Raw genomic sequence first — 22761 nt, forward strand, 5'->3', positions numbered from 1 at the left:
GCAAATCTAAATTGTGGGATGGATTGAAGTTTTCAGGCATAGGACAGGACTGCCAAGTTAGGACCACTTAATGATGCAACATGGTTCTCCATGTTTTATAGCACGGGTCTCCAAACTTGGCAACTTTAAGACCTAGAATTTCTAGTCCCAGATTTCCTCTTGCTGGCTGAAGAATTCTGGGAGTTGAAATCCATAAGTTTTCAACTTGCCAGGTTTGGAGACCCCTATTCTGCAGGACCAGAGTGAAAGAAAAAGATAGTCTAAAAAAAAGGAATCCCAATAAGAAGTTTCCTTCTGGGCATGTCCTTCACCATCGCCTCAACTCTTTTTTTCTTCCCCCTCACAGGGCCAAAATATTTGATGACATCCGCCGTGTGGTCCAACCAGCTGATATACTCAAGCGAGTTGTCTTCAGTTTAGACAGCTCTGAGTAAGTGATTTTTTGTTAGTTGAGGCCATTGTTAGTGAGTCATGGACTCTTGACATCCTTCCTCCCCCTCTGCACATTCATAAAATCTTCCCTGGAAGGTCCTCTTCTGGAGACAGGATGAAGACAAAGCCAAGGTAATGTGGTGACACTATAGTTGGACTTCAACTGGAAGAAACCAGGTTCAAGCACTGGTTTGTTTGAAAATCTTGCTATTAGTTTGGGGAGTAATTTTCTATCAACCCAAATGTCCTCAAAGGATTGTGGTTGTAGAGTTAAATGCACTGTGATTTTTATATGAGCCACCTCGTTCTCCCAGCAAAAAAAGGATGGATGCAAATAGAAATTGGAAAACTGCAGGGAACCTAATCATTATGAACTACCTCTGTTTCTGTGGGCCCTGGTGCTTTCTGTTTAATTTCTTCAGTGGTTAATAGGTCTAGCTATTTCTCAGTCCGCTTTGCACTAATCGTGTTGCCTTCTGTTTCAGTTCTTTGCATTCAGATCAACAAAATTGCTTACAATTCTTTTCCAAATTTGAATCTGGGAATCTCCGCAAAGCCATCCAAGTGCGGGAGTAAGTATTGCAAATAGTTCTAGCAGAGTACCTGAGCAGTGGTGGGTGTGGCTTGGTGGGCGTGGCATGGCTTAGTGGGCATGGCAGGGGAAGGATACTGTAAAATCTCCATTCCCACCACACTCCAGGGGAAGGATACCACAAAATCCCCATTTCCTCCTGATCAGCTGGGACTGGGGAGGCAGAGAATAGATGGGGGTGGGGCCAGTCAGGATTTTTACTACCGGTTCATCGAACTACTCAAAATTTCTGCTACCGGTTCTCCAGAACTAGTCAGAACCTGCTGAAACCCACCTCTGTATCTGAGGTGTACCAGGCCATTTGGGGGGGAAAGATCATGATGGAAGGCAAACAGGTGCTTATGATGTAGCCAACATTATCTAGTGTGGAAAATATGGCTCAAAAATGTTCAACTTTTTGGAAACCCATCGTATTAGTAGGGGAATATCTTCACAGCACAGTTGTTAAGAAAAGTTATTTTCGGAAGACAGAAATGACTCAAGGAAGAAATTACTAAATTACCGAATTGATCATGCTCACTTTCAAAGTACTGTTTCAGGAGACAGACAGATATTTGGCAGGTGCAGGTGTTGACACAGACTTATGTAGAATGCAGTGGTTTGGAGTTCCAGCCATTGAGCCAAGCCGCCATATATCTTAAGTCTAATGCTGAAGAATCCACTTATATCAGCAGATTGCCCAGTCCTATGGCACATCTACTTTCCAGTGCATGCCAAATGACTAGGTCTCTATATTTCTACTGTTCTCCTTGCCTAGTCTATTGTGACTCTAACATGTGGGTGAATATTCCATGGATTCTGCCAATTAGTGCTCTAAAACAAACCTGTTTTGTGTCTTGTGGATGTTTGAGCTGAGGTGGCGCAGTGGTTAGAGTGCAGCACTGCAGGCTTACTTCAGCTGACTGCTAGCTGCAGTTTGGCAGTTCAAATCTCACTGGGTCAAGGTTGACTCAGCCTTCCATCCTTCTGAGGTGGGTAAAATGAGGATCCAGACTGTTGGGGGCAAGAGGCTGACCCTGTAAACTGCTGTACAGAGGAATTATTGTGTCTGTCATCTGCACCTCTATAACTGTCTGGTTTGGTTCTGCAACCCAACAAGACAGACACAGACTTCAGAGGATAATTAAAACTACAGAAAAAAACAATTGCTTCCAACCTGCCTTCCATTGAGGATCTGTATACTGCACAAGTCAAAAAGAGGGCTATGGAAATATTTACAGATCCCTTGCGTCCTGGACATAAATTATTTCAACTCCTACACTCAAAACGATGCTACAGAGCACTGCACACCAAAACAACTAGACACAAGAACAGTTTTTTCCTGAATACCATCACTCTGCTAAACGGATAATTCCCTCAACCCTGTCAAACTATTCACTAAGTCTGTGTTACTATTACTATTAGTCTTCTCATTGTTCCTATCACCCATCTCCTCCCACTTACGACTGTATGACTGTAACTTTGTTGCTTGTATCCTTATGATTTATATTGATTGTTTCCTGATTGCTTATTTGTACCCTATGACTATCATTAAGTGTTGTACCTTATGATTCTTGATGAATGTATCTTGTCTTTTTATGTACACTGAGAGCATATGCACCAAAGGCAAATTCCTTGTGCGTCCAATCACACTTGGCCAATAAAGAATTGAATTCCATTCTGTTCTGTTCTGTTCTGTTCTGTCCTATCCTATCCTATCCTATCCTATCCTATCCTATCCTATCCTATCCTATCCTATCCTACCCTACCCTACCCTACCCTACCCTACCCTACGTTACCCTACCCTACTCTACTCTACCTCTACTCTACTCTACCTCTACTCTACTCTATTCTATTCTATGAAGTGGTATATAAGTCTAAGTGCTATTGCTCTGTTGTTGTGCTTCATGATCCAGGTATGAATATGATTTGATCCTCAACCCTGACATCAACAGTGCCCAGTACCATCAATGGTTCTACTTTGAAGTCAGTGCCATGAAGTCTGCCATTCCTTACCGCTTCAACGTCATCAACTGTGACAAGCCAAACAGCCAGTTTAATTATGGTAAGAGTTGTCATATTGAGAGAGGGGTTGCTCATTTGTCCGTGGTTAGACCCTTTCCTGGGAAAGTCAAGTGAATGAGCCCTTAAAACATGGATCCTCCAAAGCTTTTCTATTTCAACTTTCTTACTGTGTACTGAGATAGTTTCCATACTGGTGTCTAGTTACATGGAATTCCAACCATTTCCTTCCTTGGGCAGGTAAATTAAAGTGATAAATCAAAGTGATAAATTAAAATTCAGCAACAAAAATCCCCTTCTTTGATAGAATAAGTGGAAAACTATATGTTTTCTTTTTCTGGCCATAAGACAAATGAGGGCATGGAGAGAAATTGAAAGTTAGCCAAAGTGGAGAGAATGTAAAGTTGGAGTAAATCAATAGTTGTGAATAAGGATGGAAGACACCAATGGATGGTTTAGATGGCATTTACTTATTATTTATTATTATCCTGTAATAATAGTAAAGTAAGTAAAGTAAGAGAAGCAAAATATAATCAGTTTGGGATAGTGGTTAAAGGGCCTAGACTAGAAACTGGGAGACTGGGAGTTCTAGTTCTGCCTTGGGCATGAAGCAGGCTGGATGGTAAAACTTGAAGGACATCACCATGGATATAATAGCAGTTAACTATGACTCGTTGCAATGTATGGCTGTAAAAGTTGGACCATAAGGAAGGCTGAACACCAAAGAATTGAGGCCTTTGAACTATGGTGCTGGAGAAGACTCCTGCGAGTCCCTTGGACTGCAAGGCGATCCAATTGGTCAGTCCTAGAGGAGATGAACCCTGACTGCTCTTTAGAAGGCCAGATCCTGAAGATGAAACTCAAATTCTTTGGCCACCTAATGAGAAGGAAGGACTCATTGGAGAAGAGCCGAATGCTGGGAACTATTGAGGGCAAAAGAAGAAGGGAACGACAGAGAACGAGGTGGCTGGATGGAGTGACTGAAGCAGTTGGCGTGAACTTAAATGGACTCCAGAGGATGGTAGGGGACAGGAAGGCCTGGAGGAAAGTTTTCCATGGGGTTGCGATCGGTCAGACACGACTTCGCAGTTAACAACAACAACAATAACAACTATGATTCGAAGGCAAAAAAAGTCAGAAGACTCAAATCCTCACTTGTTTCAAATATCAGCCATGGGGGAGAGGCATAGAAAGGGAGGTTGGAGGTTTTGTCATTAGGAAACTTGGTTTTAAACTTGCTAGGAATGAAGCTCCTGAAAAGACAATGGAACTCTGAAATCACATAATACCCATTTTATTACAGTAGAATTCTTGATACTTTAATAATATAACCTGCAGAAATTACAACTGAGCTTGTTTTCAAACCCATCCATTTTTTTAATTATAGTTTCCTGGATCTTACAATTTGGGGAAAGCAGTGTAAATTCATCTGTGAGAATTACTGTTGCCCTTTCTGACACCAGACCCCAAAGGAGGGAAGCTCCATGTCCAAAAATTACAAAATTGGAGAGATGGGAGAGATACAGAAGCGGATGTGTGCTCTGGACACCTAACTGACTTCTGAAATCTGAAAAAGCGCTTGAGGTTTTGCTCAGCCGAATGTTCTTCTGTATCATTGGAAGTCTTGTGCAAGGCAGTTGTCCTCTCATAAGGCTTTCCTGCTGAACAGAAGAAAGGCAGAACTGGGGATGGCAGTTTTATAAAATCAAAGCAATTTGGGGTTATGGCCAGGGATGGGCTTCAAAAATTTTAGCAAGGGGTTCTATGCCCGGTTGCTGGGTGGCTGTGGCCATGGTGGGCGTGGCCTAGTTGGTCTCCTGCACCTTTTGCCCTCCCCGGGCTCAAGAGGCTTTTCTCGAGCCTCCAGGAGAGTAAAAATGGCCTCCCCAGGCTCTGGAACGTCTGGTAGGCCCGTTTTTCACCCTCCCCGAGCCTCCACGTGCGCCCTGCACTTGCCTGCATCCAAAATGGGCCCCATGGGGACTCCTGGGAGGGGTGGGGTGGGTGGGCGGGGCCAGCCAGGAGTGGGGGTTCTTCTAACTGCACAGAATCTTAGCTAGAGGTTCTCCCGAACCCTTGCGAGCCCCCAGCAGCCCACCCCTTGTTATGGCACAGACTGCAATAATGTACACTTCGATGTATATCAAGCAGAGAAATGGCAATGGCTTGGGTTCAAGGAAAGTTGAAAACAGAAATAATATGAAAGGAGAACTTATAGTCTCATATATAACACTGGGGCACTTCCAGTTGTACAGGTTGAATAACTGATGCGCAGAGCTAATCAAATATCAGATCAGCCATCAAAAATGTACTACACAACCGTTTTTCATTGCCCCCCCCCCAAATGGAAGACCATTTGATGGCATCTGGAAACATTCTTGATGACATCAGAGGTGGTCAACTCAACCAAGGTCATACAGTCTAGGATTGGCACAAAAAGGTTTTGCTTTGAACTTCCAGGACATTTCAGCTTGTCGGTAGCAGAGGTGGATCAGAAAGTCCTTGTGATATATATATAAAAATATTATTTGTCTTCATCCCTAAATATGCCATACGTAAAACGGGTTATTCCCATTCCACTGCAGTGGAAATCATATCACATTTCTCCTCCTCCCATCCCAAACACCTTTTCTTTGTGTAGGTATGCAACCAGTCATGTATTCAGTGAAGGAAGCTTTGCAGGGCAGACCTCATTGGATTCGGGTGGGCTATGATATCAGTTATTACAAGTAAGTGTCTAATATTCTTGTGTGACATTTGAGCCTCCTGCTAATTATAGTCGTTCTGTATACTTCTGCCAATTAATGCTACTTACTTCATTGTATTGCATACCTATTTTAGGGATTTCCAAAATAATGGGCGCTGTGTTGAGACTAACAACGTAACATTCTCAGCTAGCATGGCCACTCTGGAGATTCTAGTCCCCAAATATCTGAAGGATTCTCAGGTTCTGGAAAGTAGTTTTGCAATTTCCCAGCAATCCTCCAAACTAAAAACTCCCCAAACGTGCTTTGCAAAACATGCAACAAAGGACTGTAAGATTGTCTCAAAGGTGGGTTTTTCTTTTTGCAACGGACTTTTTCAAGAAGTTCAATAGTTCTGAAGAAGTTGTTTGGATGAGAAGTGAAATGTCTTCAAGGAGAAACAAAGCAAGTTCAGTTGGCTCTTGAAGAAGCACCTTTGGGACAATCATGACCTGGATGACTGAAAATCTCCATAGACAGATTGTAGGATTAGTGTGTTTTTGTGAGTGCTGAAGAATGAAGAATAGGAGCAAATAGCTCATGCCTGCAATGCATATTAACGATGGAAAAGAATGTTCCTCATAATATTCTACAGTAGTGGCCAAAATTGTGGAAACCTTTTGGGAAAAGTGTATTTTAGAGGTTTGATGGCTAATAACACCACTTTTTTTGGGGGGTGTGTGTGTGCTAAGATATTCATATCCCACTGCTGGAACAGCCTGGGAATAGCCCAGACTTTCTTAACCCAATTGAAAATCCATGGAGCCGACTAAAGAAACTTGTTAGTCAGAAGCGACCCAGCAATAAAACCCAGTTAATAGAAGCCATCATTCAATCTTGGTTTTGCATTAGAACAGCTGCAGAACTAAAAGACTTGGTTCACTCCATGGGAAGACATTGGGGTCATTCCATGTCAAGTGGTCTGATTTCAGGAAAGTGCCCAGGTCGACTATCACAGATTTTGATGAAATTTGGTGTGAACATGCACACAAATCCCCCAATGAACATTGGTAAAGTGTTACGTTTGCTGATGCAATATGTGCACAGATATAGTCATTTGTATGACCCCATATCGCAGCCTTCAACAGTATGACTCTAATATTTCAGCAACTTTGAGACATAATACCTCCAGCAATATTTTGTTGAGAGAAACAAAACTTGGCCATCTTGTACAATGTTTTTTTTTTGTTTAATAGAGCACAAGTTGTACAAGATGGCTTATGATTATCTTGAAACTCCCCCCCAAAAGTGGTGTTATTAGCCATCAAGTCTCAAAAATACACTTTTCCCAAAAGGTTTCCACAATTTTGGCCACTACTATACCAGTGGTGGGTTTCAATTTTTTTTTACTACTGATTCTATGGGTGTGGCTCGGTAGGCATGGCTTGGTGGGTGTGGCAGGGGAAGGATACTGTAAAATCTCCATTCCCACCCCACTCCAGGGGAAGGTTACTGCAAAATCCCCATTTCCTCCTGATCAGCTGGGACTTGGGAGGCAGAGAATAGATGGAGGTGGGGCCAGTTAGAATTTTTACTACCGGTTCTCCGAACTACTCAAAATTTCTGCTACAGTTCTTCAGAACTGGTCAGAACCTGCTGAAACCCACCTCTGTACTGTACCTACCTATGGGGGAAGGCTTATTGATACAATTTTATACATGATTTCTAACTTATTTTTAAAAACAGAACGGCTGTTGCTAATTATTTATCCTCCTAAAAAGCTCTCTTCAACATGAGAACCTCTCCTATAAGGAAGATATATAGATATTTTATTGATCAAAAGCCTTTAAATTGCATTTTTTTGGCCTCAAAAGTCTCCCAAAATAATAAAGTGGAGTGGAGTGGAGTGGAAGGAAGGAAGGCGCATCCTGCCTATTCTGTAGACCCAGCTATACAATTGGAAAGACAGAGCACGCAACACGCGGATGGAGACGGGGGGATAAATAAGCTCTAATTTTTAAATTAAAGTAGCAAGTTGGATAAAGATTATTACTAAGAATGATGTCTCAGGGGGCCCTGTACTTTGCTATTGGCATTCTGAAGCATTGAAAATCACAGTGTTTTGCAAATGCCCAGTAACACTCCAGTCTATTTAAATGTGCTTGATTTTTTTCCCTTTTATTCGGGATATACCATATTTTTCAGAGTATAAGATGCTCCGGACTATAAGACACACTTACCTTTTTTGGGGAGGAAAATAAGAAAAAAAAAATCTGCCTCTGCCTCCCAGCAATCTGCCTCATTGCAGCAAACAGCCCATTTCAATTTCAGCTTCAGCACAGCCTGATTAGCACAATCAGCTGATTGTTGGTTGGATCCACTTCTCGAAGATCAGCTGTTTCAGGCTGCAGGGATTGCCATAGCCTAATGCCGTCTCCGTGCACCCCATTTTCTGGGGGGCTGGCGGGTGGGCAGGGCTGCATTTGATGTATAAGATGCACCCAAATTTTCATCCCCTTTTATGGGGGAAAAAGTTATACTCAGTTATACTTTCAGTTATACTTTCAGTTATACTCTGAAAAATAAGGTACTTGGGGCATAGTTAATCTCCTTTGTTATCTGTTTTTCTTTTATGGAGTGGGTGGTGGGTGGAAGGTCCGGATTTTCTCAGTGGTTTTCTTCTTTTTGAGCTATCTAGCAACCTAGCCAGTTAGGTAACCCTCTTTGGCCCTTTCGTGATCTATTAAGATTTAATATGGCCGCTCAACTCATAATGATTCTGAACAATCATCTATATTAATCTATTATTATTATTAATATATTAATTATTAATTATTTTATTTATTTATTTATTATTTATTATTATTAATTATTAATTATTAATAATATATTATATTATATAATAATCGTCTCATAGTTCCCTTCACCAATCTCTTTCCACTTATGACTGTATGACTATAACTTGTTGCTGGCAATCCTTATGATTTATATTGATATATTGACCATCAATTGTGTTGTAAATGTTGTACCTTGATGAAGGTATCTTTTCTTTTATGTACACTGAGAGCATATGCACCAAGACAAATTCCTTGTGTGTCCAATCACACTTGGCCAATAAAAAATTCTATTCTATTCCAAAAACAAAAACAAAAACCTGCTTACAGAAGTAAAACCCTAAGTCCAACCCTCATCTCCCTGGCAGTAAAAATCAAACAATCCACTTGATGGACCCTGTATCACCCTGAGGTCCCCAGGTTTGCGGGCAAAATCATGTCTTCGGGGCCTTTCAAAAGTATACCAAGGTGGGGCCCATTCTTATCTCCATGGGGATGATGTTCCGTACAGAGGGAGTCACCAGGGAGAAGACCCTTCTTCTTGGTCCAACTAGATGGACCTCCATAAGAGAAAGGAGCCTATCATTGCCTACCCTGCCTTCCCTCTCTAGTAGTCAAGTAAATGTAGCTGGAAAAAGAGAGTCCTTTAAATAATGAGTTGCCTTCAAAGAACCTGTGATTCTGTTACTTCCAGTTTCTCTTAGCACGAACAGTTGTTTCTACCATAGCAGGTCTGTAAACAGATGCAAGCATATAGAGTTTGATTACTGCCATAATAGCATTAAGAAGGCTGTTACTCTGTCATGGTTAAATCACCGCTGACTGGTGCAATTAAATTATGGAAGTACAATTAAGTTCTTAATTGTAACCTGGTTGCAGATGATGGAATGGGGCTCTCCCCATTTCATTTTCCCTGGATGGGAAATAGAGTGAATTTAATACCATAGTGCTCTGAGCAGCTACAAATCTGTCATTGAATTTATGTTCCTGAATTTTAATTGTTCCAAAATCTAGTTGGCACCTCAGATCTATTTCTCTTCTTCTTCCATAATATTTCTTGGAAGTGTATTCTGAAGGTTATGGCTAGTATTATAGGGCCCAAATAACGCCACCTATACTCCTTCTCCATCTAAGCCCACCCCCCAAAAAAACCCCAATAACCCAACTTTGCTGAATATTTGCAAAACCTCTCACTTTACTCATGTCTATAAAATTATTGGTGGGAGTGGGAAATGTGGGGAGAAGCCATAACAATTGTACGTGGTTATTCTCCACTTAATTTTTAAATCCACCATTTTAACTGAAGTTGCTTCAGTATCTAAATGTTTCAGATATTCCCATTTGTTGAAGTTTTCAGTGAGTGGAACCCTGTCTTCTATTCCATGCTAAGAGTTGGTTTTTGTGCATCCTTTGTACATCAAAGAAAAGAGGTGGCTTCATATATTTGAGGTAGGCTAGTCATTGGTGTAGTGGTTACTAGGCTAGAAACCATGAGACTGTGAGTTCTAGTCCCACCTTAGGCACAAAGCCAGCTGGATGACCTTGGACTGATTCTTCTCTCTCAGCCCTAGGAAGAAGACATTGAAAACCTCTTCTGAAATCTTGCTAAGAAAATTGGATGACTTGTCCAGTCAGTTGCCAGGGGGTCAAGACTTACCGTATTTTTGGGAGAATAAGACACACCTTTTTCCCACCTAAAAGGGGGTGAAAATTTGGGTGCATCTTATACACTGAATATAGCCCCTCTCACCCACTGGCCCATCCTTTGGCCTCTGTCTCCCAGCAATTTACCTCCTTGCAGCAAGCAGCAAGAAGAAACGCCCATTTCAGCTTCAGCACAGCCTAATTAGCACAAGTTAATTGTCCCTGACTCTCAGCTGTTTCAGGCTGCAGGGACTTCCATTGCCTATTGCTGCATGGCCTCTGCTGCTTGCTGCAAGGAGGTAAATTGCTGGGAGCAGATTTTTTTTTCTTGTGCTAATCAAGCTATGCTGAAAACAAAAATGAAAGTAAAGCAGGCTGTTTGCTGTTTGCTGCAATGAGGCAAAATTTCTGGAAGGCAGAGGCAGATTTCTTTTTTCTTTTTGTTTTCCTCACCAAAAAAGGCAGGTGCGTCTTATAGTCCGGTACGTCTTATACTCCGAAAAATACAGTAACTCAAAATCTCCTCCTCCTTGAAAATGTTGAGAAACAGCCACCACCGAGTCTCTTATTTGCAGAGTGTAACTGCAGAACCTTGAAAGCCTATCCAAACAATTCACTATCCTCTTTTTTGAGTACAACAAGATTAAGGCCTGTTAATGTTCTGAATCACCTTCCTAGGTATTTTACTTTCTCTACGCCAGCAATGGCTAACCTTTGCTGGACCGAGTACCCAAAGTACACACCCCTGAACCCCCCCAAATGCAATGTGCTCCCCTACATGGGCCCTGCCCCCATGCATGCATGTGTGCCCCCACATGTGTGCCTGCCCCCCACACATGCCTCCCGCGCATGCGCGGCAAAGCCCCAAACACCAGCTGGCTGGTGGGAAGCATGCACGCATGCGTGGCAGAGCTAAACTGGGGCGATGGCTCGCGTGCCCAAAGAGCGGGTGCTGCATGCCACTTCTAGCACACATGCCATAGGTTCACCATCATGGCTCTAGGCCATGTTTGCTCGTGTATTGGTGTGGTTGAAGCTGAAGTAGTCATTGACAGGTAGGACATTGTGGTAGATAATTTTATGTACTATGCTTAGGTCTGACTGAAGTCGGCATAGTTCTAAATTGTCTAACCCCAAAATTTGGAGTCTGGTGGCATAAGGGATTTTATTGCCGGTAGAGGAGTGGAGGACTCTTCTTGTAAAATATCTCTGGACTCTCTCGATTGTATTTGTGTCCGATATGCAGTGTGGGTTCCAGACAGATGAGCTGTATTCAAGAATTGGTCTAGCAAATGTTTTGCATGCTCTAGTTAGTGGTATAATATCCACCAGAGAAGAAGCTACCCAAGATTAGATTAACAACTCTTAGTGCCTTTTTTGGCAATATTGTGACAGTGGTCTCTGGCACTTAGATCTTTATATATAAAGATCTTAAGATCTTTATATATAAAGATCTAAGTGCCAGAGACCATTGTCACAATATTGCCAAAAAAGGCACTAAGATCTTAAGATCTTTATATTGAAGGAAAATAATTTCCAACGTTTATTCCTGAAGAGGCTTCTGGATATTATCTAAAAATAAATGGATGTAGGTCAGGAGAGGACAACTTTCAGCCTTGGGATCCATGGCCTTTGCTCTCATTTTATGCAGAGAGGAATCTGATATCAGAAACTAACTGCTAAGTCTCCTGCTAGGAAGAATCTGCAATGGTATGGTCAATGGACAGGGAGAGAAGAGCAACATCAGGAAGAGGAAGTGAGAGGAGATGCCATTAATACTCAGTTGGTATCTCTCAATCATACATTTCCTTTCTCTTGTTGCAACATGCAGGTATTAATTCTGATCTAATCATAATATGCTTTTCTTTGAAGATTTCTAGGGTAATGCAAAGCACTTTGAACAGCTTGGTGTAATACATAATTAGAATACTATAAAAACTGAAGTTGAAGATGGTATCTGAAATCCATGCAGGTGGCACTTTTTACAAAATAGTACTACAAACAGAATATCGCTGGGCTCTTAGAACAGGGTTGCTATAATCTGAATTACAATTTAATTAAATTTTGTTATTCCAGGAGAAAGCCCAGAGAGAGGAAAGGCAGGATTTATATACCAAATGTCCTCCATCTTGGAATAAGAGTTAGGAAAAAAAAACCACACACACCAAAACCCAAGAGTGGCCTTCAGACTTAACACTGATACAAAGTGGTCAAATGGTTGTAGTTTGATAATGCTCTTTTCTAATCCTTATGCACTGCCCTGGGTCACTCTGTGATGGAGATGGGTGGTTTCTAAACATGATGTAGATCAGGGGTACTCAAACTTTTTAAACAAGGGGTCAATTCATGGTCCCTCAGACTGTTCGGGGGGCCAGATCAGCTGGGTGGGCGTGGCAAGTTGGTCATGTGACTGGGTGGGCGTGGCCAATTTAGCAGTCCAAAGAATACACACAAATTAAACTTGAATTTGTTATGCTCCTGAGGGTGGAAAGCAGGAGAGTGAAGGGATGTGGCTGCTTTGGGGTGTGTATGAGGGACTTCTGTGTGTGTGTGTGTGTGTGTGTGTGTGTGTGTGTGTCCCTCTCTCACTGGAGGACAAGAAGGCAAAAACGGGCCCATTTTTGGCCTCTGTGCATCCTGTTTTTAGCCTCCCCAGCCTCCAGAAGGCAGGTAGGAGCCAGTGAGTAGGCGATGTGGCCGGGGCATCCTCATGGTCCTGAGCAGGCTGGATTAATGGCTTCGGTGGGCTGTATCCGGCCCCCGGGCCGTAGTTTGAGGACCCCTGATGTAGATGAACAAATAATTGTTCATTTACCATAGTTCAAGTGGCAAAATCTATCCAACCTTGGTTGATCTTTATTTATTTATTTATTTATTTTGTCACAACAGTATATATAAGTATAAGCATGAAAGTAACTATATAATATATAAGCATATATATATATATAAGCATAAATATGTAATAACTATATTGATTGGATATAATAAAAGGAAACAATAGGACAGGAACGGTAGGCATGTTTGTGCTCTTATGTACGCCCTCTTAGGAATGGGGTGAGGTCAACAGTAGACAGTTTTTGGTTAAAGCTTTGGGGATTTTGAGTAGATACCACAGAGTCTGGTAGTGTGTTCCAAGTATTAACAACTCATTTACAGAAGTCATATTTTCTGCAATCAAGATTGAAGCAGTTAACATTAAGTTTAAATCTATTGTTTGCTCTTGTATTGTTGTGATTGAAGTTTACTTCAATCACAACAATACAATTTACTTATCTTAAATTTACTTATCTTAAATTAAATTAAATTTAATTTAATTAACTTAAATTTACTTATCTTGGATAAGAACTTGGATGGGAAACTTCCAGGTGGATGTCAAAGCTTTAGGCTACGGTAAAAATTCAGAAAAAGAGAGTTAAGGGCAAACCTCTTCTGTATTACCGCAACACAACTACAAGAAATGCACTAAGGAAGTCACTATCACTTGATTTTAAGTCAAGGAACTATTTATTTATTTATTTATTTTACAATCACTGCTCAGTACCTTGGCTGATGGTGCCACTGCCCCACTGAGTAGATCAGTAGATCAGATTGGCGGAGAACTATAAACATGGGAACCAAAAGCTCGACATGAAATACAAAACAGAATAATAGAACATAATAATAGAAAACTAGCCCTGGGATTGGAGGAGAAAAATTACAACGATCTCATCGGGGAGGGAGCTTAATAAAAAAAATCAGTTCAGATTAGAAGAAGCATTTGAGACTTCCCCCACACACACACACTTGGTGGGGGACAAAAAATATTCTACCCTTTTCTCATATTCTTTCTTTCAAAATCATGACCTTTTAGCTGATTAACCACCTTTAACTCACAGCAATAGCTTGAGACATATCCGATCAGAAGTGAATGTCTAATGTCATAACTTCAAGCATAATCGCACAATGCTTTATCCGCCCAGACAGTTCGTACAGTTATGCATTCTAAAGGAATGCTTGCATATGTTGCATAATGTTGGTTGTGTGACTTGTTATTCCTGCAGTCCATTATGTAAAGCATTTTCAAGTGAGGCCCCATAAGTAAGTAAACAAGAAAGCAAGCATACCATAAGCAAAATTTCTCTTTAAGAGTACAGAAATAAAAAGCAACAACACAATTCATTACTTTCGGAGTAGTCCTTCTTTGGCACTGCTGTACGTTTTTGATACAAGCATGCTCTGGACTGTAAGGAGGCCTGGGAGAACCTATACTTTCTAGCATTGGGGAACATGTACTTTGCATGCTAAGGACTCTAGGTATCAGTGGTGGAATTCAGTTTTTTTTTTTTACTACTGGTTCTGTAGGCCTGGCTTGGTGGGCGTGATGTGGCTTGGTGGGCATGGTGTGGCTTGGTGGGTGTGGCAGGGGTAGGATACTGCCAAACCCCCATTCCCTCCCCACTCCAGGGGAAGGAAATTGCAAATTCCCCATTCTCTCCCCACTCCAGGGAAAGGATACTGCAGGGGCCTCTGGTGGCTCAACAGACTAATGCAGTCTGTTATTAACAGCAGCTGCTTGCAATTACTGCAGGTTCAAGTCCCACCAGGCCCAAGGTTGCCTCAGCCTTCCATCCTTTATAAGGTAGGTAAAATGAGGACCCACATTGTTGGTGGCAATAAGTTGACTTTGTATATAATATACAAATGGATGAAGACTATTGCTTGACATAGTGTAAGCCGCCCTGAGTCTTCGGAGTAGGGCAGGATATAAATACAAATTAAAAAAAAAATCCCCATTCCCTCCCCACTCCTGGAGGAAGGATGTTGCAAAATCCCCATTCTCTCCCCACTCCAGGGAAAGGATACTGCAAAATCCCCATTCCCTCCACACTCCTGGGGGAAGGATACTGCAAAATCTCCATTCCCACCCCATTCTGGGGCCAGCCAGAGGTGGCAGTTGCCAGTTCTCCAAACTGCTCAAAATTTCCACTACCGGTTCTCCAGAACCTGTCAGAACCTGCTGACTAGCACCCCTGCTAGGCATGGGGTCCAGCTGCGACAGACCTCTGCCTGAAACTATCGGCAGTTATTATCAGCCAATATAGACCCTACGAATGTAGATGGACAATTTTCTGGGAGAAGCATGTCTCGTGATTGTGGATGGCGATTGATTTTAGCATGAAGTGATTTTAATAGCCCTTTGCAATTCAAGAGATTGCATGGTCTGATCCCACCTAATGCAGACATTGGGATTCAAAAATCAGTCCTCTTGGAGCTGAGATTCATGCTGAGATGCAAGCAGGTTTGAAAAAGATTATTCCTGTTGCATCCTTGAATTTGGAGCGAACCCATCACTCTCAGGTGAAGATTGGGTCTAGTGCAGAGATTCATGGCAGAGAGTCAACAGGCAGGCACTGTGATTAGTGGTGGCTTTGTTTGCAACTGGAAAACCTTTAAAAATACACCCGCATATCTCTTCCGTATGCTGGATTAGTCTGTGTAGCGCATACAGTCTAATCGCTACTCATATCCGTTTTGCTCTGCATGGAGAAGCAGGGACAGTTCACTCACAAAGACAGATGTGACAGTCAGAGCTCTGCTCATGTGCCGTCTTCCTTTCTCCTCTCCAGAGCGATATTTTTATGTTACTGAGATTATTAGAAATGTTTCTGTCAAAAGGGTCTCGGTGACAGCATCATTCACTTGTTCTCCCTCCCCCTGTTCTGAAACTCGATTGCGGAAAATACGACTTAAGTAACAGAGTGTTCAATGCCTGAGTGGTACAATACTCTGCAGTTTCTTCCCCAAACCTCCAAAACTTTAAGCTTAAACTGTCTATTGTTGACCTCATCCCATTCCTAAGAGGTCTGTAAGGGGCGTGCATAAGTGCACCCACGTGCCTACCGTCCTTGTCCTAATATTCCTTTTTACTCTTTTCATGTATCCAAATCATATTTATACTTTTAGCTGTTATCTTATATATGATTGACAAATAAATAAAATAAAAATAAGTGACAGATGCTTGCAGGAAGGGACTTTGGCGCCAGAAAAATGATCACAGTAGCCTTTATGATATGATCTGATTTGCAGTTTGTTCTCCTGGCAACGGTGTGCATTGATTACACCAAGATCAGCCCTGAAGACGTGCGGCAATATTCAAATACAGAATCCCATCAGTCTCTCCTAGCCTCTAGTGCAACCACATCTGAGCAGAGGCAAAATGGATGGTTTGAAGTTTGGCTAAATGGATGGGGATGGTGGGGTGTGTGTGTGTCTGAACACCTGAAAAGTTGACCCTTGCTGTTGACTCCAGACCAAAGCAGAGGGTTTTTTTCTTTCTCAAATTGACCTGTCCACATTGCAAAATTAGGATTGCATTCTTCCAGATTTTTTTTTGTAATCAATCTAATCAATCTAAATTTAAGTTTCTTTATTACGGCTGTCTAAAATCAGAAATATGCGAGGAAAAAAACCAGCATACTATAATCGCTAAAAACTGAACCACAAAAAAAAATATATTAATGCTAGGCAGCGATCTCAATACAGATTCTATAGGCAATATTACAATATTTAGATAACTTAACAAGATACATGGCCCTTATTGGACAGTAGACATGGAAAGTATGTCCACGTGAATGCCTGGAAAATTATTGGGCATATATATTGTGCTTAAAGTAAAGGCAAAGATTCCCCTCGCACATATGTGCTAGTCCTTCCCGACAGCCATGACCTGGATGACTGAGAATCTCCATAGACATTTTAGCTTTCATACAGGAAGGTTTTCAGGTGGTGGCCACTTAAGTAAGGTAAAGAGGTAAAGATTTCCCAGGTCCAGTTGTGCCCAACATTAGTGGGCGGTGTTTTCATTTTCGTTTCTTAGCTGAGGGAAGACACTTCTATGGTCATTGGCCAACATGACTAAATGCTGAGGCCATGGAATGCTGTTACCTTCCCACCAAAGTGGTACCTGTTTATCTACTCTCATTTGCAAGCTTTTGAATGCCTAGGCTGGTAGGAGCTGGGGCAAGTAGCTTACCTGTCATGCAGTGCTTGAGTCTTTCCAGCTGTCAAGCTCAGCATCTGTAAATTGGTTTAGCTGCTTCCAGATCAGCCAAGGGTAGCTAGGATTTGTGCTGGGTTGTGTTAAACTGAGTTCTTGCTTGAAAGAGTAACAGCCTCTTTGCTTCTAATTTGGCTAATTTAGCTGAGGAAGGGGGATGGGAGGAATCATTGGATACCGTCTGCAAAGCACTTTGAACATTCTGCCACAGTAAGTGATGATAATAGCAACAATAATAATTAGGTTGATTATTAATTACAGGATAATGCCAGATGGAGTAGGAGGAGGATGGAAGGTTTGAAGGAGAAAGATCTAACTTTGGGCTTTGACAGTTATAAAGTGACTACGTAGCCCTGGGCGCTGTGCTGCATCTGCATTTCAATTGCATGACTTTTTGTATAGTTCTCTTCTTTTTTAACTTTTTTTTTTCTTGGAGGGAAAGGTTTCCCAAGTTTGAAAGAGATTTTAATACAAGAACCACTTCAGTTTTGGGGTGGGATAGGGGGGCAGAAATCAAGAATTTTGTACATCTTTTCCAGCAGCAAATATTATTAACAGCTCACAAAAGCTTTTTATGGCTTATAATGATATTAGTAGGTCAGCAAAGGTGCTCCCAGATTCTTGACTTGGTGCCAAGAATGGAAATAAATTCAACTGAGCTCAGAAATTTATGATCATCGAATCAGGCTAGCTGTGTGTGTATGTATGTGTTTGTGTGTGTGTTTTCTTTAAGAAATATATATGGCTGCCCATATATGGTGATTCTGGGCGACTTATAGGAATAAAACCAGAGGTGCGTTTCAGCAGGTTCTGACTAGTTCTGGAGAACCGGTAGCAGAATTTTTGAGTAGTTCGGAGAACCGGTATTAAAAATTCTGACTGGCCCCACCCTCATCTATTCTCTGCCTCCCAAGTCCCAGCTGATTGGGAGGAAATGGGGATTTTGCAGTAACCTCCACCTGGATTGGGGAGGGAATGGAAATTTTACAGTATCCTTCCCCTGCCACGCCCACCAAACCATGCCATGCCCACCAAGCCATACCCACAGAACCGGTAGTAAAAAATTTGAAACCCACTGCTGAATAAAACCTCCAATGTGCCCAATCCCTAGCACTGCATTGCAATTCTTTGACATTTGTTAGATTGGTTTGGAGTGCCAGGTTGGTATAGTAATTAAAGAATTAGGCTAGAAACAGGGGACTGTGAATTCTACTCCTGCTTTAGGCACAAAGCCAGCTGGGTAACTTGGGTCAGTCACTCTCTCTCTCTCAGCCCTAGGAAGCAGGCAATGGCAAACCACTTCAGAAAAAACGTTGCCAAGAAAACTTCAGGGACTTGTTCAGACAGTCATCAGGAATCAAAATCTGACTTAGAAGGCACATGTGGAGAGAGATCTCTTTGATCTGTTTATTCCCAGATTTGTCTTGTTTCTTTCTTGTTGTTACCTATATTAGACAATCGAGGAAGCTTTTATCCATATGGGAAATATTTTGTTGGTGTGATCAGCATCCTCTGCATTTTGATTCTGAGACTAGCTTTAAGACGTATAGCTTAAAACACAGAAGAATATAGTTGGAAGGGACCTCGCAGGCCTTCTAATCCAACCCCCTGCTCAAGCAGGAGACCCTACATCATTTCAGACAAGTGGCTAGCCAGTTTCTTCTTAAAAATTTCCAGTGATAAGGCACCCACAACTTCTGAAAACAAATCATCCCACTGCTTAATTGTTCTCACCATCAGGAAATTTCTCCTTAGTTTTAGGTTTCTTCTCTCCTTGATTAGTTCCCATCTATGCTTCTTGTCCTGCATTCATGTGCTTTGGAGAAGAGGTTGACTCCCCTCTTCATTCTGGCAACCCCCTCAAATATTGGAACACTGCTATCATGTCACTCCCAGTCCTTCTTTTCTCTAGACTAGCCATACCTAATTCAAATACAAAAAAAATGAAGAAAAAATTGTGCTGAGAGATTCTTACTAATGTTTTTTCAAGGAAAATTAAATTATCCTGCCTCCCATGTCAGTACGTATGTAGAGGGGTATGTATTTGTGTGTGCATGTCCACAAAATCATTTAGAAATTTATTGCCACTCCTTGAATAACACTAAACTAGACCATCCACCTGAAAAATCAATGACATATTTTTTTTTGGCAATTCAAACAGGATCTCTTGCATTATTTTTATTTGATAGGTTTTTTTTTTGGTTTTTTTTGCATTTTGATGCAGCAACAAGAATAGCATCAATCAAAAAGTGAAAGGGAGAAAATCCACAGGGCACTTCAGAATAAGACATGTCAGCAGTGTGATAATTGGTGCTAGGTGGGGGAAATTATTGTCTAGTATGTCCTCAGGAATGCAATTTGCTATGATATTGTCTCTTTGAAATGCGTGAATTAGCTCTTCATCACACCTAATGGGAAATCTTTCACCATCAGCCTGGAAACTGTGTCGATTAAAAAAAAAATGCCAAAAAAAGGAGAAAGAAAAAGTTAGTTGTAGAAAGAGAATTCTGGTGTACATTTTATCTTTTCTCCCGGTGGAAAAACAGGCAGAAAGGAAATGCAAGAGGCAACGATACTCGGGGACAATCTGTGTTCTGCTTTACAGTATTCTGTTCCTTGAAATATTTAAAGGTAAAGGTTCCCTTCGCACATATGTGCTAGTCGTTCCCAACTCTAGGGGGCGGTGCTCATCTCTGTTTCAAAACCGAAGAGCCAGCGCTGTCCGAAGACGTCTCCGTGGTCATGTGTCTGGCATGACTCAACGCCAAAGGCGCATGGAACGCAGTTACCTTCCCACCAAAGGTGGTCCCTATTTTTCTACTTGCATTTTTTACATGCTTTCGAACTGCTAGCTTGGCAGAAGTTGGGACAAGTAACGGGAACTTACTTGTCTAGCACTAGGGTTTCGAACTGCTGAACTGTGGACTTTTCAATCGACAAGCTCAGCGTCTTATCCACTGAGCTACTGCATCCCCCTCTGAAATATTTGACATATTTTAATTCCCCCTTTTGAATCTGACTTGAGGAGTCATTTGACACCAATTTTATTGGTGATGAAATCCCTTCTCTTCCAACTCTGACTTTCTCAAGAAGTTATCAAAAAGTTAATTATCAAATCAAATCTTTATTAGGAAGTGTAATGAGTAATTTTATTGCCCGGAATTAGGAAGTCCTACATATGAATTGAGTTCTGCCTATAACAACTCACAAGAAACCTGTCATATAACTTTGCTGGGTTTCAAGGTTCAGTTCTACCACGTTTTCAAGTCACTTTGCTCTGGATTACTTTTTCCATAGCATTGAAGCAATTGTCCACCTATCACTTGTGTTACAAACAATTCTGTCTAATATGAGAGTCGGGTGTCCTGTCTCATCAACTTCAGTTCCTTATAGAATCTACTGTGTCCTTCAGAAACTTTACCAGGTCCCATTTTAGAGCAATGATTGGGGGTGAAATGCTATCTGCCAAGGTAAATGATCATGGCGCTGAAGAATACATGGCTAAGATAAATCAGGTGTTTTGGAGAAAAATAATTTTAAAAAATTTCAGGGAGATGGTGTCTGGCTGCTGGGCCTGGAAAAGACGATAGCCATTATATATATATGATATATTAACTCCATATTATTCTAGATATTCAGTCCTATACATACCAGGGGTGGGCTTCAGATCCTTTAGCAATGGGTTCTACACCCACCCAGTAACGGTTCGCTGCCCCGTTACTGAGTGGGCGTAGCCATGGTGGGCATGGCCTAGTTGGCCGCTTGGGGTGGCATGTGGGGGTTCGCCGAACCCTGGCAGCCCTTGGCTAGAGGATTGCCTGAACCCTGCCGAACCCCCAGGAGCCCACCCCTGGTCCATACAGAATGTTACAGAATGCCCACCCCAAATTGTTAAAGGCTGATAGACAGTCTCAAAACTGAGTGTCCCAGGGATTTGTAGAGACACTGAATAGTTACCACCAGAATGCTACTGTTCCTACACGTCATAAAAAATAGGATCATGAAAACTCCCCAATCTTATTGACCTCCTACAAGGGCACAAATCTAAAGGATGGATTTAGGAAAGGATACATTGAAGCTTTTCCTGAGGGGAACCCCTCCAGTTTGTGGCTTAGAATGATCCCCAAAGCACTGAGGGACACAATGTGGAAGAGAGAAATTAAATTCCAGGGGCCCCATGGACTGAATTTCTCTGCATGCTTTAGACACGGGTCTCAACCATGGCTAAACTCCTTTGCTTTTCTTTGCCTGTGTCTGCCTCAATCCAGTATAAGGAAGTCTTGAAAGTAGAATTTGACTCAATGGGTAGAGGGCATGAGGGGATATTCCCTTCCCACCAATCCCACGTTATCATGTAGTCTACGATGGATAAGTGTGGTCAGATCTTCACCATTCTGCACCACCTGAGGTAATTTTATCGCTTTGTCACCTTACCGGAAGAATAACAAGAATGAACTTTTTCGATATCCCAAAGGTATTGTATTTTTCGGAGTATAAGATGTACCTTTCCCCCCCCCCAAAAGGAGGGTAAAAATCTGGGTGCGTCTTATACTCCTGTGTATGTAGCCCCACCCAGATTCTCAAATGGAGGTTTCAGAGGCTGAAAAAAGCAGCAGAAACTAAGCTTCAGAAAAAAAGCCCCCAAACAGAGCTTCAGAAAAAAAGCCCCCAAACAGAGCTTCAGAGGCTTTTTTTCTGAAGTTCTGTTTTGGAGGCTTTCAGAGGTAGAAAAAAAAAGCAAAAAAAAAAAAAAGGCAAGGCAAGGCACAGAGCTCACAACCAACAAACCTGTTGCTAAACTTCACCTCAGGGAACAGTTGATTGGGGGTATTCCAGGAGGCCAAACCACCAGCCAATCAGCTTTTTTCTTATTTTCCTCCCCAAAAGCTAAGGTGTGTCTTATACTCTGGTGTGTCTTATACTCTGAAAAAACAGTACTTGACAAAAGGCAACTGGACTTTCCTTTTTTTCCTTGAAGACATTTTTTCTTCTCATCCAAGAAGCTTCTTCAGCTCGGAATGAAGAAGCTTCTTGGGTGAGAAATAAAACATCTTCAAGGACAAAAGCAACAAAGAAAGTCCAGTTGCCTTTTGAAAAGCACCTTTGGGACAACCATGACCTGGATGTCTCAGAATCTCCACAGAACGTTTCCTATGTTATCCTCCAAAGCTTGTTCACTCTACCCCACTTTTTAAAATCGTACCTTCTTGGTTTTGAAGGCAGGCAGGAAAGCCACTTAGTAGTGTTTTTTTCTCTTCCTTTTCCGTTCAGAAACCACTACCGAAACTGTGCCCCAGCAGAGGCAGGAAGTCCTCGTACGAAGTCATGCTATACTCTCACCTTCAGCCTCGTTTTCCCTCACCAGGAAGATGTTTGCTATCTGGCCTACCATTATCCATACACCTACTCTACCATGATGGTAATGCTGCTGTTCTAGAGTTTGAAGGGAAGGATTTGTGTGACACAGTTGGCCAAAACCGATGGTTAACAAGCATATGGCAATTTGTATGTAATGCATGGCTATGGACTGCGTAGTAG

The 22761-nt window shown here is 41.8% G+C and overlaps 1 protein-coding gene across 1 annotated transcript in view; it reads left to right on the top strand.

The window, feature by feature from the left end:
• Positions 1-22761, top strand: part of AGBL1 (AGBL carboxypeptidase 1) — a 471358-nt gene that overhangs the window by 98652 nt on the left and 349945 nt on the right. The window contains exons 12-16 of the mRNA XM_058156548.1: positions 347-430; positions 918-1004; positions 2920-3068; positions 5667-5754; positions 22495-22642. Of these exons, the coding sequence (XP_058012531.1) occupies positions 347-430; positions 918-1004; positions 2920-3068; positions 5667-5754; positions 22495-22642 (556 nt within the window). The remainder of the gene's footprint in view (positions 1-346; positions 431-917; positions 1005-2919; positions 3069-5666; positions 5755-22494; positions 22643-22761) is intronic.

This window comes from Ahaetulla prasina, chromosome 13 (assembly GCF_028640845.1).
Source record: "Ahaetulla prasina isolate Xishuangbanna chromosome 13, ASM2864084v1, whole genome shotgun sequence".
NCBI classification, from domain to species: domain Eukaryota; kingdom Metazoa; phylum Chordata; class Lepidosauria; order Squamata; family Colubridae; genus Ahaetulla; species Ahaetulla prasina.